At 37.4% G+C, this 19,563-nt stretch overlaps 1 protein-coding gene across 4 annotated transcripts in view; it reads left to right on the top strand.

The window, feature by feature from the left end:
* The window catches only part of TAF4B (TATA-box binding protein associated factor 4b), a 158,137-nt gene that overhangs the window by 35,337 nt on the left and 103,237 nt on the right, over window positions 1–19,563 (top strand). For all 4 annotated transcript variants that reach the window (XM_055559635.1, XM_055559633.1, XM_055559636.1 and 1 more), the window contains exons 8-10: window positions 4,647–4,782; window positions 5,461–5,563; window positions 18,437–18,606. In XM_055559635.1, the coding sequence (XP_055415610.1) occupies window positions 4,647–4,782; window positions 5,461–5,563; window positions 18,437–18,606 (409 nt within the window). The remainder of the gene's footprint in view (window positions 1–4,646; window positions 4,783–5,460; window positions 5,564–18,436; window positions 18,607–19,563) is intronic.

The following is a 19,563-nucleotide window of genomic DNA, read 5'->3' as shown; positions in this document are numbered from 1 at the left end:
AGGAAAACACTCAAGGTGCTAGAAACAAGATGGTAATCAATGTAGCTTATAAGAAACATGGTGAATAATTATTTAAAATGTGAGAGTGCCACGCTGGATCAAATCTGTGGTCCATAAAACTCAGGATGCAGTCTCCAGTAATGGTCTGAACAATGCAAATGTGACTGTTGTTCAGTGTCAGGTGTAAAAGTTTGTGTGGTTTGTTTCCTTTAATAAGCATGAATTTAAAAATTCCCGTCAGTACTTGATCCTTTTCTAGCTTGTACAGATTTTTCTGAAGAATTCTATAGGTTTTCTTCCTTGATAAGATGTTTTAAATGTCACACTTTTAAGTTGCAAGAAGCTTCTTAACCTATCATTGCAGGGTTTAGTTTTATCATAGATATTTCCCTTATTTCAGATGTATATTTCCCCAGGTGACTGTATTACTTGCATTTCTTTCCTACAGAATTGTAGACATTTGATAAGTGGCCAAGTACATTCAACAAATCATTGTCCAACTACTATTGTTTTGTGGGTATAAGAGAAAAACAACTAATTAGTACATTATTAATGTGGTAATTCGGAGAAGGCAATGGCACCCCACTCCAGTACTCTTGCCTAGAAAACCCCATTGATGGAGGAGCCTGGTAGGCTGCAGTCCATGGGGTCACTAAGAGTCGGACACAACTGAGCGACTTCACTTTCACCTTTCACTTTCATGCATTGGAGAAGGAAATGGCAACCCACTCCGGTGTTCTTGCCTGGAGAATCCCAGGGACGGGAGCCTGGTGGGCTGCTGTTTATGGGGTCGCACAGGGTCGGACGCGACTGAAGCGACTTAGCAGCAGCAGCAGCAGCAATGTGGTAATTTTCAGTTTTATTATACTGAAGTGAAACTGATCTCCTAAAATAAATTAATCCAGAATATTAGGAAAGATTTGTTGTTGTTGAATAATATTTTTGTCTCATAGCTAACTAATTATTTTGAAGGAGAACCATAATGTGTAGGAAACAAAACAAGGATTATTGTTCTATTGAGTCAAGTGGTTCATTCTCAGTTTCTTATTGGACTGACCTAGATCTAGACTTGAGTTATCAGTTTGTGGGGTTTTTTTTTTTCCTCCCCTATTTTTGCATGCTGTTAAAAGAGTGAGACGGAGAAGGCAATGGCACCCCACTCCAGTATTCTTGCCTGGCAAATCCCATGGACGGAGGAGCCTGGTAGGCTGCAGTCCGTGGGGTCGTGAAGAGTCGGACAAGACTGAGCGACTTCACTTTCACTTTTCACTTTCATGCATTGGAGAAGGAAATGGCAACCCACTCCAGTGTTCTTGCCTGGAGAATCCCAGGGACAGGGGAGCCTGGTGGACTGCCATCTATGGGGTCGCACAGAGTCGGATATGACTGAAGCGACTTAGCAGCAGCAAAAGAGTGAGAGGAGAGGTAGAATTCAGTTGTTGATTGTAATCCCACTAAGATAGGACTAATGAAAGTTTGGGTGAAGAGACTGAGTCCAAGTAAGGCCTACTGCCATCTATTTGCCATTTTAATTAGGAATTGCATAGAGAAATCTTCATGGGCTATAATTTAGTCAGAGTTTACATAACCATAGTCTTAACATAGGTTGATTAATGCCAGCTCATTTAAATTTACTTGAAGAATATATATTTTTTTAGGTTTTATTTTGATACGGGGGCATCAGAATTCACGGAAAATAAACTATTGAAACTATATTTACAGGGTATATGTTGTCTTATTTTTTCTTTATTCAAGATAATGTTTTATTATGAAAATTTCCAAACATAGCAAAGTTGAGGTTTATTGTGAACACTGTATACCAACCACCTAGATTCTACTGTTTACAGTTGCTCTACTTGATTTATCCATTCATTAATTATCTTAATTTTTGATACGTTTCAAAGGCGTCTTCTTAAAATATTTTAATATTAATGTGCATATCATTAACTGCCAATCAATATTTCTTTACTCTTTTCTTGTTTTTAGCTAAAATGTATATACTGTGATATGCACAAATTTAAATCTATCATTGGATAAATTCTGACAGTGCTTAAGAGAAAGTGAAAGTGTTAGTCTAATGGCTTAGTTCATGTCCGACTCTGTGAGAGTCCATGAACTGTAGCCCTCCAGGCTCCTCTGTCCATGGAATTCTCCAGACAAGAATACTGGGGTTGGTTGCCATTCCCTTCTCCAGGGGATCTTCCTGACCCAGGGATCATACCCAGGTCTCCCACATTGCCAGCAGATTCTTGACCCTCGGAGCCACAAGGGAAGCCCCTTGACGATGCTTACCTCTGTAACTCAAATCTGCTTTTCAAGGTACAGAGTGTCACCATCACCTTGAAGTTTCCTTCTCTCCCTTCCCAGTCTTTCTCTACCTGCATACCCCCAGAACCACTGACTCTTCTAATAATAGCTCTTTGTTTGGCTTGCCAAGTAGGAGCAGATCTATCATCCTTGGACCAATTTCCATCTCTCTTAATATCAGTCTCTGTTATATGCCTTATATTAGAGTCTAAAACTGTACTTTCTTTGAAAGAACACTGTTGAATTGTTTTATATTTTCTCACTTGTATTTTATTTTGTTCAGCAAGTGTGCAGGAATATGCTGCACATATGCTCCCAGGTGTTACAGTCACTAGGACAAGGAATGATGGGGATCCAGGATTATTAAATCAGTCAGCGCATTTGCCTCCTGCCATATACATGAACTTGCACTGGATTGGGCCTAGACTGGGCCATGCACAGCCCTGGTCTTGGAGCCCATGTGAAGGCTCACCTCCCCACTTATTCTGTGCCATGGTCACATGCTGATGCTGGGTTCCTTTGGCTTTCCTACCCCCTGCCTCCTGGCTGGTCCCTTAGAGGCCTGGAACCTCCATTCACCTTAGGGGCCAGCCTCTATGCTGTAATTATCATTTTATATATATATATATAGAGAGAGAGAGAGAGAGAAAGTATCAAAAGTAGTTTGAAGACTAACTCAAATTTCTGATAACATTTTATTACTACCTTTCTCTGTCTGCAATGCAGGAGACCGGGATTCGATCCCTGGGTTGGGACGATCCCCTGGAGAAGGAAATGGCAGCCCACTCCAGTATTCTTGCCTGGAAAATCCCATGGACGGCAGAGCCTGGTAGGCTACTGACAATGGGGTTGCAAAGAGTCGGACACGACTGAGCGACTTCACTTCACTTTCATAATCAAAATATGAAAAGAACACCAAATAAAAGATAGCAGGGAAGGAAATAAACAACAGGGAGATAAGTCAGAGTTGTTAGGAGTATTTGTTTTGAGTTTTCATCTGAATGCGTGAGACTCTATATTACTTTGTAGAATTTAAATCTGATTCCTAGAACTTGAGGATACAGAAGTATGATCTCAACTGAAATACATCTTTGTTTTCAAGGGTTCTTTCTTTCAAGAGTCAGTTCTCATAGAATCATGGCAATTGAATTATTCCAACTTGTATTTCTCCTCTAGGGGCATTAGTTCCTATATGATTATTTACTGGGACATTTTGGATTTCTTGTAAGTTACTCTTGTTTAGTAATAGGCACTAGATTTAATTTTATTTGTAAAAGAATGTAGAATAAATTATGGGCTTCTCTGGTGACTCAGACGGTAAAGAATCCACCTTCTATGCAGGAGACCTGGGTTTAATCTCCAGGTTGGGAAGATCCCCTGGAGGAGGGCGTGGCAACCCACTCCAGTATTCTTGCCTGGAGAGTCCCCACAGATAGAAGAGCCTGGTGGGCTGCAGTCCATGGGGTTGCAAAAGAGTCGGACACAACTGAGCAATTAAGCCCAGCATATAGAATAAATTAAATACCTCCAGAATTGTTATGAAACTAGATCATTTATATTAGCCATATATGAGTTTGAGGACTTAAAAATAGTTCACTATCAATAGCTGGCTCAAATATATAGTGACTGTTTTTTTTTTCTTTGAAGTGAAAGAACTGTGTTTTTTTCTTCTTTGAAGCTAAAAATAAGGCTCTGCTATTACTTTAATTTCTCTTCTTTTATCCCCAACCCTCACCCTGTGGATTTCTTGATTATCTTGGAGAATGCCTTTAGCATTGCTGTCTTTCAGATACTTTTAAAAAACAACTGATTGAAAGTCATTATCTTTTAGAGGTATATTTTGAAATATTTATTGATTAAAAGATATACCTGAGATTTGCTTTAAAATAATTGAGAGTGGGAGAAGTGGGTAGGGATAGAGATGAAATAAAATTGGTCAAGAATTAATCATTGCTGAAGCTATAATAATGGTAACAATGGTATAGGTGTTTTCATTTTTGTTGTTGTTTTTCCCTCTGCTTTTGTATATCTTTGAAATTTTCCATGGTAGGTTAAAAGGATGAAAATAAGATCTATTTGGAGATTTAAATTGAGCTGTGTATAAGTTTGAATTCCACTCTGAAAATTACAGTGTGAGATCGTTATGGTTTTCAGTTTTGAGCTAAATAAATTTACCGCATACAAATTTAAACTTTACGTAGGCTTTCTTCTGATGCTAAGGTAAAGGTATGTATGGTTAAGTGAGGACAATCATTTGTTCTCTTGTTACAGTTAAAAGTTTGTTCTTTTCTAAAGCAGGTCTAGTTGAAGGACTGTATTAATAGTTCTCATTGTTTCAGGTAGTCCAGCAGCCTTCAGGAGGCCTTGCAAAACAACTGACCACTCTTACCCATTCCCCAGCACTGACCATCCAGAAATCTGGACAGAAGAAGGTGACAGTGAGCACTACAATACCTACCAGTCAGTTTTCTCAAGGTAGATAATAACTAATCTCTGCCTCGTCATGTTGGGTTTGGAACATGACAGGTTTCTGTGCTTTTTTTCTTTCACCATTATATTCAGAGAAGAGAGATTTCTTTTAAGTTGAGACCTATGAGAGAAGACTGGAAAATAGTTTTATTATATTCTTTGTACATAGCCACTTTTTAGGGATATATGTTGTTTTAGATTAAATCAACACCATTCATGGTATTTTGTAACTAGATAAAACAATCTACTAGTAAATACAGTACTTTTTTTTAACTTATAAATTTTGCTATTGCCTTATTTCTTTTATTAAAAATGTGCGTTTTTCTCTACATTTGGAAGTCAGTCTTACAAATTATAAGTCTTTATGTATTTTTAAAATCTACCAATACAAAAGATAAAGTATTAATATGTTTCTTTTCTTCATAGTATTCTTCATAGTAACACCTTTTCTTCATAGTATTTTTGTAATGCTGGTAATTCTCTACACAATTTGGGGAACATATAAAAAGAAATGGAATAAATTAATTGTAATGTTTGAATTTAAATATAGTTCTAGAAAGCTTTGAAATTTTCTTTGATTATTCTATATGCATTGAAAATAGCTATTGTCCTGAATTTTTTCCTACTGTGGTGTGATTGCTTTTTTTTTCATTTTACTTTTTCTTTTTTCTTTTGTTTTTATAGCTTCCATTCTAAAGCAAATTACCCTTCCAGGAAATAAAATTCTGTCACTTCAATCATCTGTTCAGAAAAACAAAATAAAAGAGAATGGAACAATATCCTTCAGGTAAAGAAATTAAATGATCAAAATTTTGCCTGATTTAAGAAATTAATATTCTTTTTAAAAACATAAAAGAGATGACAAAATAATACTTATGTAAAATAAATTTAATGATGCCTTTTGAAAAAGCTAACAGTGCTTTTGAATATAATTTATAAGTAGTAAAGTGTGCAGATCTTAAGTGTAGAGCTCAATGAATTTTGACAAACGTATACCTGTGTAATCATAATTCAGACCAAGATGCTAAACATATCCATCATCTTTATGCTCCTTTCAAATCAGTTACTTCCAACCCTTGCCTCTGGCAGCCACTGTTCTTATGTCCATCACCAAAGATCATTTTTGTCCATTCTTGAACCTTACATAAATGGAGAATTACATTATCTACTCTTTTGCATTTGATTTTTTTCACTCAACATGTGTTTGAGATTCATCTACATCATTTTGATAATTAGAAGATTGCTCTTTTGTTCTGGTGAACAGTACTCATTACCTGAATATAAATTTGGTTATTTGTTTTCCTGTTGATGAACATTGAGTTGTTCCCAGTTTTTAAATGATTCTATAAAGTTGCTGTAAACATTTCCATACAGATTTTTATATGAACATAGGTTTCATTTCTCTGTAGTTAACATCTAAGAGTAGTATTGTGGGGTCACTAGATAAGTATGTGTTTTACTATTTAAGAAACTATCAAATTGTTTATCAGAGGGACTGTACCATTTTTATTTCCACCAGCAATGAGGAGAGTTCCACTCCAATTTTAGTACTTGTTATTGCCAATTCTTTTGACTTTTACCATTCTAAGTATACAGTGGTTATTGTCACTGTCATTTTAATTTATATTTTCCTAAAGACTTAAGATGTTGAACATCTGTTCTTGTGCTTATTTGTTATCCTTAACACCACCTTCTTTGGTGAAGTGATCTTTTGCCCATTTTTCTTTGGAGTTGTTTGTTTTTCTGTGATTGTGTTTTTAGAGTTCTTTATATATATTCAAGATCCAAGTCATTCTCTTACCAGTATCCTTCACAGAACAAAAGTTTTTAATTTTCCTGAAGCCCAGTTCATTAATTTTTTCTCTTGCAGATTATGTTTCTCATGTTTTATATAAGAAATGCTTGTATAACCAAAGGTTATAGAAATTTTCTCCTGTTCTTTGTTCTAAAAGTTTTACAGTTTTATGTTTGTCCTTCTTGGATCGATACTTTAAAAATTCACCAGTTGCTTACTTAAAAATCTGTGTGTGGATATTCTGTTTTCTTCTTTATATGCTCCCATTTTTAGTTGCATTATTTGTCACAGTATGTAAGTATTTGTACATTAATCCCCCTTCCTCATCCCCACCAATACTTAAGTTGTAGTTCTACTTTTATATTAAAATGCTCACCTTCAGTCTGTTCTCTGGAGTTTTCTCAGTCATCTCTTGTTTGGATGAAATTAGTTGAATGTGGTCCATGCTTTGATCTGCCACGACACCTCTTTAGTATTTTTTGACTTGGGATGTACTTAGTCTTCCTGCCAGTGGTATATTTCATCCTTGATTCTGCCACTAGTTCTCTGGTCTCTCTCCTGCAATTTTTATTCAGTCTGCTTTTGTCCAAAACCTTTTGAGATAGGGTGAGTGAGTTGAGGAATCAGTCGCCACTGGACAAGAAAGTGTGCACTGGAAATTGTTGTTTTGCTTTTTCATTTATTCTTGTTTTGAAGTTTGGATATTCTTTGTCTTCACGTTGTGCTGAGGCTGTGGTGTTTGTTGTTCTGTATTGCTTGGGGGAAGTAAATGCTGAAAGATGGTGACCTAGACAGTCATCGTTGTCTTCCAATGCAGTGAGTTTTGACAGAAGACTAAATTCATGTACCAAGTACCTCAGTCAAGATACATAGAATATTTTCAACACCCTGAAAGCCTCCTTTGTGATACTTCCCAGACAGTCCCCTTATTATACCTTAGGCAACCACTGACTGGCTTCTTATCCTTGTTGATTTTTCTTTCCTAGTTAAATAAGTAGAATTGTATAATTTGTATTCTTCGCTTGGTTTCCTTTGCTCAGCATAATGTGTCTGATACACACCCAGTGTTGTTGTGTGTATTAGTCATTTGTTGCCTTTCATTGCTGAGTAGTATTCCACTGTATGGTGCATGTGGTTGTTTGCACTGAATTGTTTATCTCTTTAGCCGTTGGTGGATATTCAAGTTGTTTCGTGTTTTTGGCTATTGTGAGTAAAGCTGTTAGAAACATCTGTATCCAAGTCTTTGTATGGACATAAGTTTTCCCTTGTGTAAATATATGAGCAGAGTTGCTGAATCATTTAGTAGGTTTATGTTTAACTTTATAAGAAGCTGCCAATTTGTTTTCCTATGTGGTTGTACCATCTACAGTCCTACCACAAAGTATGAGAATTTATTCCAGTTGTTCTGCATCCTTGCTCAGTAGATGGGTAAATCAGGTTAAACCAGACGGCCAGCTGAGTTTGCTTTACTCCAGAAAAGATCTGTGACTGTGTCTCATAGGAACCAGGGAGGATTTGGCACTACATTAGCAAAAACAAGACCAAGAGCTGACTGTGGCTCAGACCATGAACTCCTTATTGCCAAATTCAGACTTAAATTGAAGAAAGTAGGGAAAACCACTAGACCATTCAGGTATGACCTAAATCAAATTCCTTATGATTATACAGTGGAAGTGAGAAATAGATTTAAGGGACTAGATCTGATAGAGTGCCTGATGAACTATGGACAGAGGTTCATGACATCGTACAGGAGACAGGGATCAAGATCATCCCCATGGGAAAGAAATGCAAAAAAGCAAAATGGCTGTCTGGGGAGGCCTTACAAATAGCTGTGAAAAGAAGAGAAGCGAAAAGCAAAGGAGAAAAGGAAAGATAAAAGCATCTGAATGCGGAGTTCCAAAGAATAGCATGGAGAGATAAGAAAGCCTTCTTCAGCGATCAGTGCAAAGAAATAGAGGAAAAAACAGAATGGGAAAGACTAGAGATCTCTTCAAGAAAATCAGAGATACCAAGGAAACATTTCATGCAAAGATGGGCTCGATAAAGGACAGAAATGATATGGACCTAACAGAAGCAGAAGATATTAAGAAGAGGTGGCAAGAATACACAGAAGAACTGTACAAAAAAGATCTTCACGACCCAGATAATCACGATGGTGTGATCACTGACCTAGAGCCAGACATCCTGGAATGTGAAGTCAAGTGGGCCGTAGAAAGCATCACTACGAACAAAGCTAGTGGAGGTGATGGAATTCCAGTTGAGCTATTTCAAATCCTGGAAGATGATGCTGTGAAAGTGTTTTGCTCAATATGCCAGCAAATGTGGAAAACTCAGCAGTGGCCACAGGACTGGAAAAGGTCACTTTTCAATCCAATTCCAAAGAAAGGCAATGCCAAAGAATGCTCAAACTACTGCACAATTGCACTCATCTCACACGCTAGTAAAGTAATGCTCAAAATTCTCCAAGCCAAGCTTCAGCAATACGTGAACCGTGAACTTCCTGATGTTCAAGCTGGTTTTAGAAAAGTCAGAGGAACCAGAGATCAAATTGCCAACATCTGCTGGATCATGGAAAAAGCAAGAGAGTTCCAGAAAAACATCTATTTCTGCTTTCTTGACTATGCCAAAGCCTTTGACTGTGTGGATCACAATAAACTGTGGAAAATTCTGAAAGAGATGGGAATACCAGACCACCTGATCTGCCTCTTGAGAAATCTGTATGCAGGTCAGGAAGCAACAGTTAGAACTGGACATGGAACAACAGACTGCTTCCAAATAGGAAAAGGAGTACGTCAAGGCTGTATATTGTCACCCTGCTTATTTAACTTATATGCAGAGTACATCATGAGAAACGCTGGGCTGGAAGAAGCACAAGCTGGAATCAAGATTGCCAGCAGAAATATCAATAACCTCAGATATGCAGATGACACCACCCTTCTGGCAGAAAGTGAAGAGGAACTCAAAAGCCTCTTGATGAAAGAGGAGAGTGAAAAAGTTGACTTAAAGCTCAACATTCAGAAAACTAAGATCATGGCATCTGGTCCCATCACTTCATGGGAAATAGATGGGAAACAGTGGCAAACTTTATTTTGTTGGGCGCCAAAATCACTGCAGATGGTGATTGCAGCCATCAAATTGAAAGACGCTTACTCCTTGGAAGGAAAGTTATGACCAACCTAGATAGCATATTCAAAAGCAGAGACATTACTTCGGCAACCAACAAAGGTCCGTCTAGTCAAGGCTATGGTTTTGCCTGTGGTCATGTATGGATGTGAGAGTTGGACTGTGAAGAAAGCTGAGCGCTAAAGAATTGATGCTTTTGAACTGTGGTGTTGGAGAAGACTCTTGAGAGTTCCTTGGACTGCAAGGAGATCCAACCAGTCCATTCTAAAGGAGATCAGTCCTGGGATTTCTTTGGAAGGACTGATGCTGAAGCTGAAACTCCAGTACTTTGGCCACTTCATGCAAAGAGTTGACTCATTGGAAAAGACTCTGATGCTGGGAGGGATTGGGGGCAGGAGAAGAAGGGGACGACAGAGGATGAGATGGCTGGATGGCATCACCGACTCAATGGACCTGAGTTTGGGTGAACTCCGGGAGTTGGTGATAGACAGGGAGGCCTGGCGTGCTGCGATTCATGGGGTCGCAAAGAGTTGGACATGACTGAGCGACTGAACTGAAGGGAACTAGCACGTGCTCTGGTGAACCTGACTAGTTTCTCCACTCTAACAGAGGACAGAAAACTAGTGCCAGCCTCAGGCATTTGCCCTTGAGGCAGTTCTACCTTTAAAGTGTGCTCAGTGCTTATTTTTACTGATACTTTTTGACAACTTCTGTGTGGCCAACATTGGAATAAAAAACTCTTAAACTTGTCTAAATTAGAATGCCAGTAATTTCTCATGGGTACATCTAGTCCACTTAATGCCTGATGGAAAAGTGTCACCATTTGCAGATTTTAAATCAAAAAATTGCTTTATCAGTCTCCTCCTTTATAACTTTTGAATTTTGCATTATTCTAAGAAATATTTTCCTATCCTGAGCTCATAATGAGGAGCTTCTGTATTTTCTTCCAAAATATCTATACACACCCCTTATATGCAGTAGACCTTTACAAAATCATCAGTAGTGCTTGATTCTATCTGTATAAATAGCTGAAGCAGAAATAACCTTTTCCTGGCTGGCTTGCTTACGTTAACAAGTTACTAAAGATTTAATCATTTTTACTTTTCTGATTTGAAATGCTCCTTTACCTTTCAGTAAATCCCCAGTTGTTCAAGGGTATATTTCTAGAATTTCATTTTACTGTTGTTTTTGTTTCATTTCTGTATTAATATTTTTGCATTTTCAGTTATCTTACTTCATTATATCTGGATAAATTCTCTATTCCTTTCTTATCAAAAATGTCTTGACTTGTTCTTCTTTTACACATAAATTTCAAAATCAGCAGGGCAGTTCTTTTAAAATTTTTTGTTGAGAGTACCTTGAACCATAGTTCTATTTGTTAGAGTTCAGTAAGGTTGTAGCTGACAGAAAACTGAAGAATAGTGGCATAAGCAAGATAAGATTCTTTCCCACATTTAGGAAAACTGGAAGTAGGCAGAGCGTTACAGGCATGGCATTCTCTTGGTGTTAGGGACCCGGGAGTTTTCTCCCTTCGTTTGGGTTCCTCATGCACACTGGTCAGGCCCCACTGTCCAGTGTTTAGATGTGGTTATTTCCTGCATTTTCTTTCCCCATCTTCATATGGACCAATCCAGTTTAAAAGTTTCTGTTTATAGCACTTATTATTAATATTTCAGTTTAAAAGTTATCTGACTAAAGAGTCTTTGTTTGGCCAACCCTGTAAAGTAGCTTTTTCAGTCACATCTGCTGGCTTGAAGCACTTATCTAAAGTTGCTCTATTGTTTACCCTTCTTTATACTCCCCTGTCTCTCTGAGAGCTCGTTGTAACTTTACCATTGTGTGCTTAATGTGTAGAACAGTGCCTTGTTCATAATAAGCATTCAAAAATTTGTTGAAATAATTTCGAAAAAGAACAGGCATATCTATAATCTTAGATATAATCTATTTTAAAATAAGTTTTATTTTAGCTCTAATATGCACTTTTCATTTTTGTATAGTATGTTCTAGTTATTTGGTTCATATGTGACTTTATGCTTATCTTTTTATAGTGATGTCTTTTTGTTAAGTTTGCTTTCTCAGATACTTAGTATTAATTTCACTTCATTTACTATTTAGGCAAGAGACTATTTAGGTAAGAGACTATTTAGGTAAGAGGAGGTTATAGTGTATGGTATTTGATCTTGTCTTGAGTTAACTGGATGAGGTTAATAGCAGAGTGATAACCGCCTGTATTTTCAAAACTACTTGTTTAAGTGAAAACATTTTTGTGACTTTTTCCCTGCGTAAATCATATTTTCTGTTTTGCTTGTCGGTACATCTGGGATAAATAAGGGGAGCTATATAGTGTTTAAACACCAGAGGGTGCAAGAGATTCGTGTTTTATTCTTTATATTTCAGAAGCAGAAGTGACAAATATTACAGTACCTCTGCATGTTTGTGTAGTTAACTTTATTTAAACTGGAAACTGGAAATTTGATGATCATAAGAAGTTATTGTTGATTTTTTTGAAGAGGTGATACTGTCTTATGATTAAAGTTTTTCTTTAGAATCCTTATATTTTAGAGAGATAATAAAATATTTGTGGATGCATATTATATATATGTGGATATTTATGTATACATGTATAACTTAGGAGGCATTATAGCTAGAGGTTAAGTGTTTTTTTTTTAAATTTGCCTTAGAAGACACTTAGAAAATAACATAGGACAAGGTTACATACTGTTTGTACAGTTATCACTCCATCAACTTTAATGTCTCATTTTCTTCTTATTGCAGGAATCAGATTCTCTAGTGTAGATTAAACATGTGCTCTGTCTTGATTCATATGTAATTAATTGTTTTATTATGTATTTATACATAATAACAGATGGTTAATCATTCCAAGGAAGGACTTAGAAAACTGTCTCTGGTGATAAAATCTTGGAAGGACAGGAGACGGAAGAAGCACCCTTCTGAGCTGTGCAGATTAACTCTAAATCTAGGGTTAAATTCAACAAAAAAAGTCTTGGAGGAATTGCCTTTATGCTAAATCTTATTAGACATAAGGTTCTTAAATATTCCTTACAGCGAAATTACATGAATGAAAACTTAGAGATGTGATTGTGAAAGCTTTCAAAATTATTAGCCAAATTTTATTACAGTAAAATGCTATTTAGGAAAAATTATCTTTGTGCTTACATTCAGAATGAACTGGGAAGGAATATACTCTGAAGTAGTTCCTAAAGTCACTAAAGTTTGAGAAATACTGCAATATCCTATGCTATGTTTCTTAAAAAGAAGAAAGATGATTTCCCATGGGGAAAAATACCTTTAAAAAAGCATAAAAGGAGAGTAAGTAGGATGTTGTGTGAGTTTATATACTGGCTGTAGTAGGTAATGCAGAGATTATGCTCAAAGGTGATGAAACAAGAATATTGAAGGTAAACTTATTCTACCAGGGATTAGTAATGTAAAGGAAGAACTTGATCTTAAAATGAAAAGAAATGTACCCTCAGAAGTTCAAAAGTTGTAGCAATTCGACAGACACTTTAAAAGTATGAAAACAAACTAACATTTCCAAAGTAGGCAGTTGAAGTCGATCTGGAATATGGATGGGGCATTGAGAGCTGAAAGGTAATAAAGCAAAAGGAGCTGAAGACTAGAACAAGAAAGGGAGAAAAGCCTGAGAAAGTCCAGGGTCAGTAGGAGCTATTTGATGGTGAGAAATGGGAGGGAAGAGTGTGCTAAGTTAAGGTCATTACCTGGAAGGCCTTGAATATCAGGTTGAGTTCATGGGATCATGAAATGTTTTGTAACAGGAAAGTAATTTGATTTTTTTCTACTAGAGAAGAATTAGTCTGATGCTATTATAAATCTTAAGAGGGCAGAAGAGATTTTAAAAGGTAGGCACAAGCAGTGGTTAACTTTATTAAAAGCTGAAGAATTAGATCAGTTTCAGAAGCCAGAATGCAAGCCAGGTGATTGGGTAATACTTCTTTAACTTTTGCATAGCAACCAATTGACCCGACAGAATCTTGAGTTGGAAGCCTTTCGCTGTTAAATTTCCTTCTTGTATATCTTTTAGAACAAAACAGGCTTATATCTTTCATAACACCTTCATTAAAAAATATACTGCATCAGACCAGAGGTCTTGAAGACATGATTCAGAGATTCTCACTTTCTTTGCCTCTAAAATTAAACCAACTGAGAATCACAAATATACCTCAGCAGCAAAGCCTTTATTACTGCCTTGGCCTATCTTTTTTAGCCTTATATACAATGCTGCTATGACATTGTGTTGTCTTTGCTTTCCTGTAGTCTGCCTCCTCTCTTAGAGGAAGTTTTAAATGGTTCAGGTGCTGTTGATCATGGTACCCTTTCCTCTTCCCTCCTTAGGCTCTCCCTCTCTTCATACTGCCCTCTGTAACCATAGCAGCTGAGAGCTGAACTAGAGGGAGCTGTGTTCAGCTTGGGGCCAAATAGAAGGGGCAGTGATGGCTAGGCAGGAACAAATCTTATTGGGTGGTTAGCTCCCTGCTGATTTCAGAGAAGCGCTGCAAGAAGATTCTGAAAGATGTGGGACAGTCTCTTCATTGATTAATTACATTCAGTTCTAGTACTGTGCATGGGACTGCTAGTAACAGGAGGCCTGGTACTGGTCTCTCCAGTCTGTATGTGAGACTTCAGCAGGGGCTCAGTGTGAACACTCACCTATGGAAGCAAGGTGCAGTGTACAGGGCCGGTGTACCTGGCACACAGCTGACGTTGTGACCATGCCATGCTGTCTGCAAGTGTGTAAAGGCCATGTGCTGTATACCTTAAGGAAGTCTGGGGGTTTTTTTAAGGGAAGGATGAGGCCATGTTCTGAACTTCATTATATTTCTCTGTCTTCAGGTTTTTTTCTCTGTTTATTAACATTATTTTTAAAATATCACTAACCATTGGATTGAGTAATCCATGTATATAGTACAACATTCAAAGAGTAGAAAAGATTGCATGCTAAGTCACTTTAGTTGTGTCCAACTCTTTGCGACCCTGCGGACTGTAGCCCTCCAGGCTCCTCTGCCCATGGGATTCTCCAGGCAAGAATACTGGAGCGGGTTGCCGTGTCCTACTCCAGGGGATCTTTCTGACCCAGGGAGCAAACCCTTATCTCTTAATGTCTCCTGCACTGGCAGGCAGTTTCTTTACCACTAGTGTCACCCGGAAAGCCCGTAGAAAGAGTGTGATGTGACATAAAATGTCTTCTTCCTACTCACGCTTCCCAGTTTCCCCCTGCAGACATGAATTTCTTGTGTATCCAGGGAGATGCCCATAGAAGTTATGCCCATAGAAGTGTGTATTTTTTTTCCCAAGGTACAGTCTGTTCTATACCTTGTTTTGTTTAGTTTTTCCCATTTTGTAATACACCTCGGCATTTGTTCTATATCTGGCCAAAGAGAGCTCCCTTATTCTTTTAAGTGGCTGAGAGTGACATTAGTGACATTAATCAAAGTTATTTATTGTTTAGAGGAAGAAAATTTTGTCCTAAAGGTGTTAAGTAACTGGTTGGGATTCTATTTCAGAGTGAACAGGTTCTGTTTAGGAGTGAACAGAGTTTTTAATCAAATGTACTTGGCCTCTTTTTTCTAATAGATGGTTTTTTAGTGCAGTCTTAGGTTCACAGGAAAATTGATTGATATGTTGTAGAAAATTCTAATACATGCACAGCCTCAATCATTACCAACATGCCCCACCAGAGTGGTCTATTTGTTATGATTGATGAATCTGCATTGAGACATCATTATCAACCAAAGTTCATCGTTTACCTTACAATTCACTCTTGTTGTGTGGTGAGTTCTGTGGGTTTTTACATTTTCGTGTAATGACATATATCCCCCATTATAGTGTCATACAGATACTATATATTTCACTGTCCTTAAAAGTCCTCTGTTTTCTGCCTAGTCATCCCTTTCTGCTAACCCTTGGCAACTACAGGTCATCTTATTGTCTCCATAATTTGCATTTGCCGAAATGTCATATAATTGGAATCATCGGTATGTAGCTTTTTCAGTTTGGCTTCTTCACTTAATAACATGTGTTTAACTTTCCTCCACATCTTTTCGTGGTATGGTACCATTTCTTTTTAGTCCTCAACAATATTCCACTTCTGGATTTACTACAGTTTGTCCAATCACCTGCTGAAGGACATCTTGGTTGTTTCCAGGTTTTGACAATTAGGAGTAAATCTGCTAGAAACATCCATGTACAGGTTTTTGTATGGATGTGAATTTTCAGTTCCTTTGGGTTAGTACAGAGGAATATAATTGCTGGATCATATGGTAAGAGTACGGAGAAGGCAATGGCAACCCACTCCAGTACTCTTGCCTGGAAAATCCTATGGATGGAGGAGCCTAGTAGGCTGCAGTCCATGGGGTCGCGAAGAGTCGGACACGACTGAGCGACTTCACTTTCACTTTTCACTTTCATGCATTGGAGAAGGAAATGGCACCCCACTGCAGTGTTCTTGTCTGGAGAATCCCGGGGACAGCGGAGCCTGGTGGGCTGCCATCTCTGGGGTCGCATAGAGTCGGATACGACTGAAGCGACTTAGCAGCAGCAGCAGCATGGTAAGAGCATGTTTAGTTTTGCAATAAACTGCCAAACTGTCTTTCATGGTAGCTGTACCATTTTGCGTTCCCACCAGCAATGAATGAGAGTTCCTGTTTCTCCACACCCACATCAGCATTTGGTGTTCAGGGTTTTGGCCATTCTGATAGGTGTGTAGTGGTATCTCATTGTTTTAATTTGCATCTCCTTGATAACATAGGATGTGGAGCATCTTTTCATATGCTTGCCATCTTTTTGGTGAGTTGTCTTTTAGGTCTTTGGCCCACTTTTCTATCTGTTTGTATTCTTATTGTTGTGTTCTAAGAGTTCTCTATATATTTTGGATAACAGTCCTTAATCAGATATGTGTTTTGCAAATATTTTCTCCCAGTCTATGGCTTGTTTTTCCATTTTCTTGATACTTGATTTTTTAAAAGTATTTTTTACTCAGACCTTTTAAAATATTTTTTTAACTCAGATCTTGATCCGTCTTTAGGTTTACAGTTTCTTTTGTACTTACATTTAAGCTTTAAGTGTTCAGATGTTTCTGGAATAGTTCTTTGTTTACATAGGTGGTAAATTAGTTCTTAGAACCATTCTCAGCATCCCATACCTCTGACAGTACCTCTGTGACATTTGATAAGATGGAGACCAACCATTTTTACACAGTTTCTTTATATTATATATTTTGTTTGGTTGATTTGAGATACTAATTTTAAAAGTTTTCTTTTCCCTAATACCGAGACACGGTTTTATAGGTTAGGCTTTTAAATATACCGTTCAGATTGTGGAACCATATTCCTTTCTCTTCACTTGCAACTGCTGTGTCTAGCATTTAACTTTCTTTCATTTAGTTTGAATCACTTATACCTATGTGAGTGGGGTCTCTTTCCCTCTCTTACCCCTAACATGCTGCTTTTTAAAGTTGAACACCAGAGGCTTTCATATCTTAAACACTTAACTGGTATAGTTTATTTCCCTCTTTTGTACACAAATGCATAACTACAAGGAGGTTCAAATCTATTGATGTGAAACTACATGATAGATCATTTGGCCCATGCAATAAATAGAAAGAAGCAATATCTTTTTTATAGAATCATGTTTGTGTAAATTGTTATGCATTGGTACTTGAGTTATGGTCAGTGACATGCCTCTTATTACATATAGTGTTAAGGATGCCATTAGAATTTTAGTATTTCTTTGGGCTTTCTCTTCTCTCTCCTTAAACATAATATACTCATCTTAATACCATAGCCATGTAGCAATTCTATTAGATAAAAGCAACTATTTAATTTTGCTGGCACAATGCAAGGAGCACAAACATATTTTGTGTTCTTATATGTATGTCTTTTACATATGTGTGTATAATTTTATATCTTAAATATTAGCCCTTTGCAGCCATTTGCTCGAGGAGGTGGTTTAATGAATTCAATTGGTACAGATGGAGCACACCAAAAGTCTGAAGCAGAAAAACAAAGCTAGTTTTAACCATGTAGTTTCAGAATAGCTAGTCTAGAGAGATTCTTCTCAAGGGCCTTTCATGCGTATGGACCTTTCAGGATCAAAGGGTTTCTCCTCCTCCGTGGAGCAGTGGAGGGCACTGGGGATATTTCAGGGTTTTTTAATCATCTTGGATGAAAAAATAGAAGCCTGTTTTTATTTCATTGTCTTTCATTGGAGACAGTTTGTGGATAACTTAGACTAACTTCCAAATCCCTCTTTTTTGAAAAAAATTATTTTAATTGGAGGACAATTTTTCCACAGTATTGATTTGACATCTGCCATACATCAACATGAATTGGCCATGGGTATCCTGTCCCTGCCCCCGCCACAAACCTCGCTCCCACCCCTCTAGTTTGTTACAGAGCACTGGACCAAATCCCTCTTAGTGCACCCTATTTACTAAACTGTGAGAGGGAGAGATGGGCACCAGGAGACAAAGGTATCTGTGATCCATCTTTCTGGTATTAAATGTACTAGTGGTTAGAGATACCAATTAATTTTAAAGACTGACAGAGAGGGATAGCCATGCCTCACTTCTTCTCTTGCTTGGATAAATTAAGTAAGATAATGTCTTTAGTTATAAGGAGAGATCTACACTTCCTTGCTCTTTGAAATCACTCATTCACATACCACCACCACCATCAAAAACCTTTCCTTTTTTTTTTATGTTAGAGATGAAGATGACATCAATGATGTGACTTCCATGGCAGGGGTCAACCTCAATGAAGAAAACGCCTGCATCTTAGCAACAAACTCTGAATTGGTTGGCACACTCATTCAGTCCTGTAAAGATGAACCGTTTCTTTTCATTGGAGCTCTACAAAAGCGAATTTTAGACATTGGTGAGTATGATTATTGACCTGATAAGACTGTCTGATACAAGGAAAATGTTATCAAGAGTTAGATAGCCTGGGTTGGTTTTTCTGGAAACTCTGAAGCTTAAAACAAGTTCTGGAAGTAATCAAGATTTCATGGGTGTTACAGAAGAAGTATTTTATTTTAAAAATTATTCAAATAACTTAAATCATACAACCTGTGGTTTCTGGTATAGGTCATAGTTAATATCATAAGCATATAAATATACTTATGATAAGTTTTTTTTCTGTGCTGTTCTTCCTTGGTTGGCCTTTAGGCGTGTAATTTATGTTACAAATTTGTGTTTATGAAACAAAGAAATAGCCAACGAGATTAAGTCCCTTTTTCCTCATCTCCTTCCTGGAACTCAAACCCATCCTTACGGTAAAAGAGCGAAACTAGAATATCAGGGTTCCCTCTGGCCAGTAGTTGTTAAATGGCCTGAAGTATGTGAAAGGAAATGGTAGAGAACATACCTGTTTTATTCTGGAGCCAAACATCTTTGTTGTTAATAGCAAATTCACAGTGGTAACTGAAAAAAGAGACAGATTGAAGAGACATTGTTGTGTGTGTGTCTTCTCGTTTCTTGTGTCCTGACGCAGGGGCTTGCCAGAGACTAACTCTCCTCCTTCACACATGTCCAACTTGAGGGGCCAGCACCAGTGACCTTTTAGTATGCTTGAGTAAGAACCTTTGCATTCTGTGTTAGAGACTTCACACAAAACTGTGAAAGTTTCAGATGTTTGATACATCCATGGTATATTTAAGGACTGTAAAATGCATTGCTGTTATATATTCTAAGTCTACTTAAAAATTACTCAGTAAATATTTGAGCTCCTACTGTATGCTGTACAAATTATCACTTTTTTCACCTCAGTATATGTTATCCTTTTATTTTGAAAAAGTAGAATTTCAGTTCAGTTCAGTCGCTCAGTTGTGTCCAA

The sequence above is a fragment of the Bubalus kerabau genome, chromosome 21 (genome assembly GCF_029407905.1).
Source record: "Bubalus kerabau isolate K-KA32 ecotype Philippines breed swamp buffalo chromosome 21, PCC_UOA_SB_1v2, whole genome shotgun sequence".
Classification (NCBI taxonomy): Eukaryota; Metazoa; Chordata; class Mammalia; order Artiodactyla; family Bovidae; genus Bubalus; species Bubalus kerabau.
The sequence above is the reverse complement of the archived record's forward strand: the minus strand, read 5'-3'. Positions and strand labels throughout refer to the sequence as shown.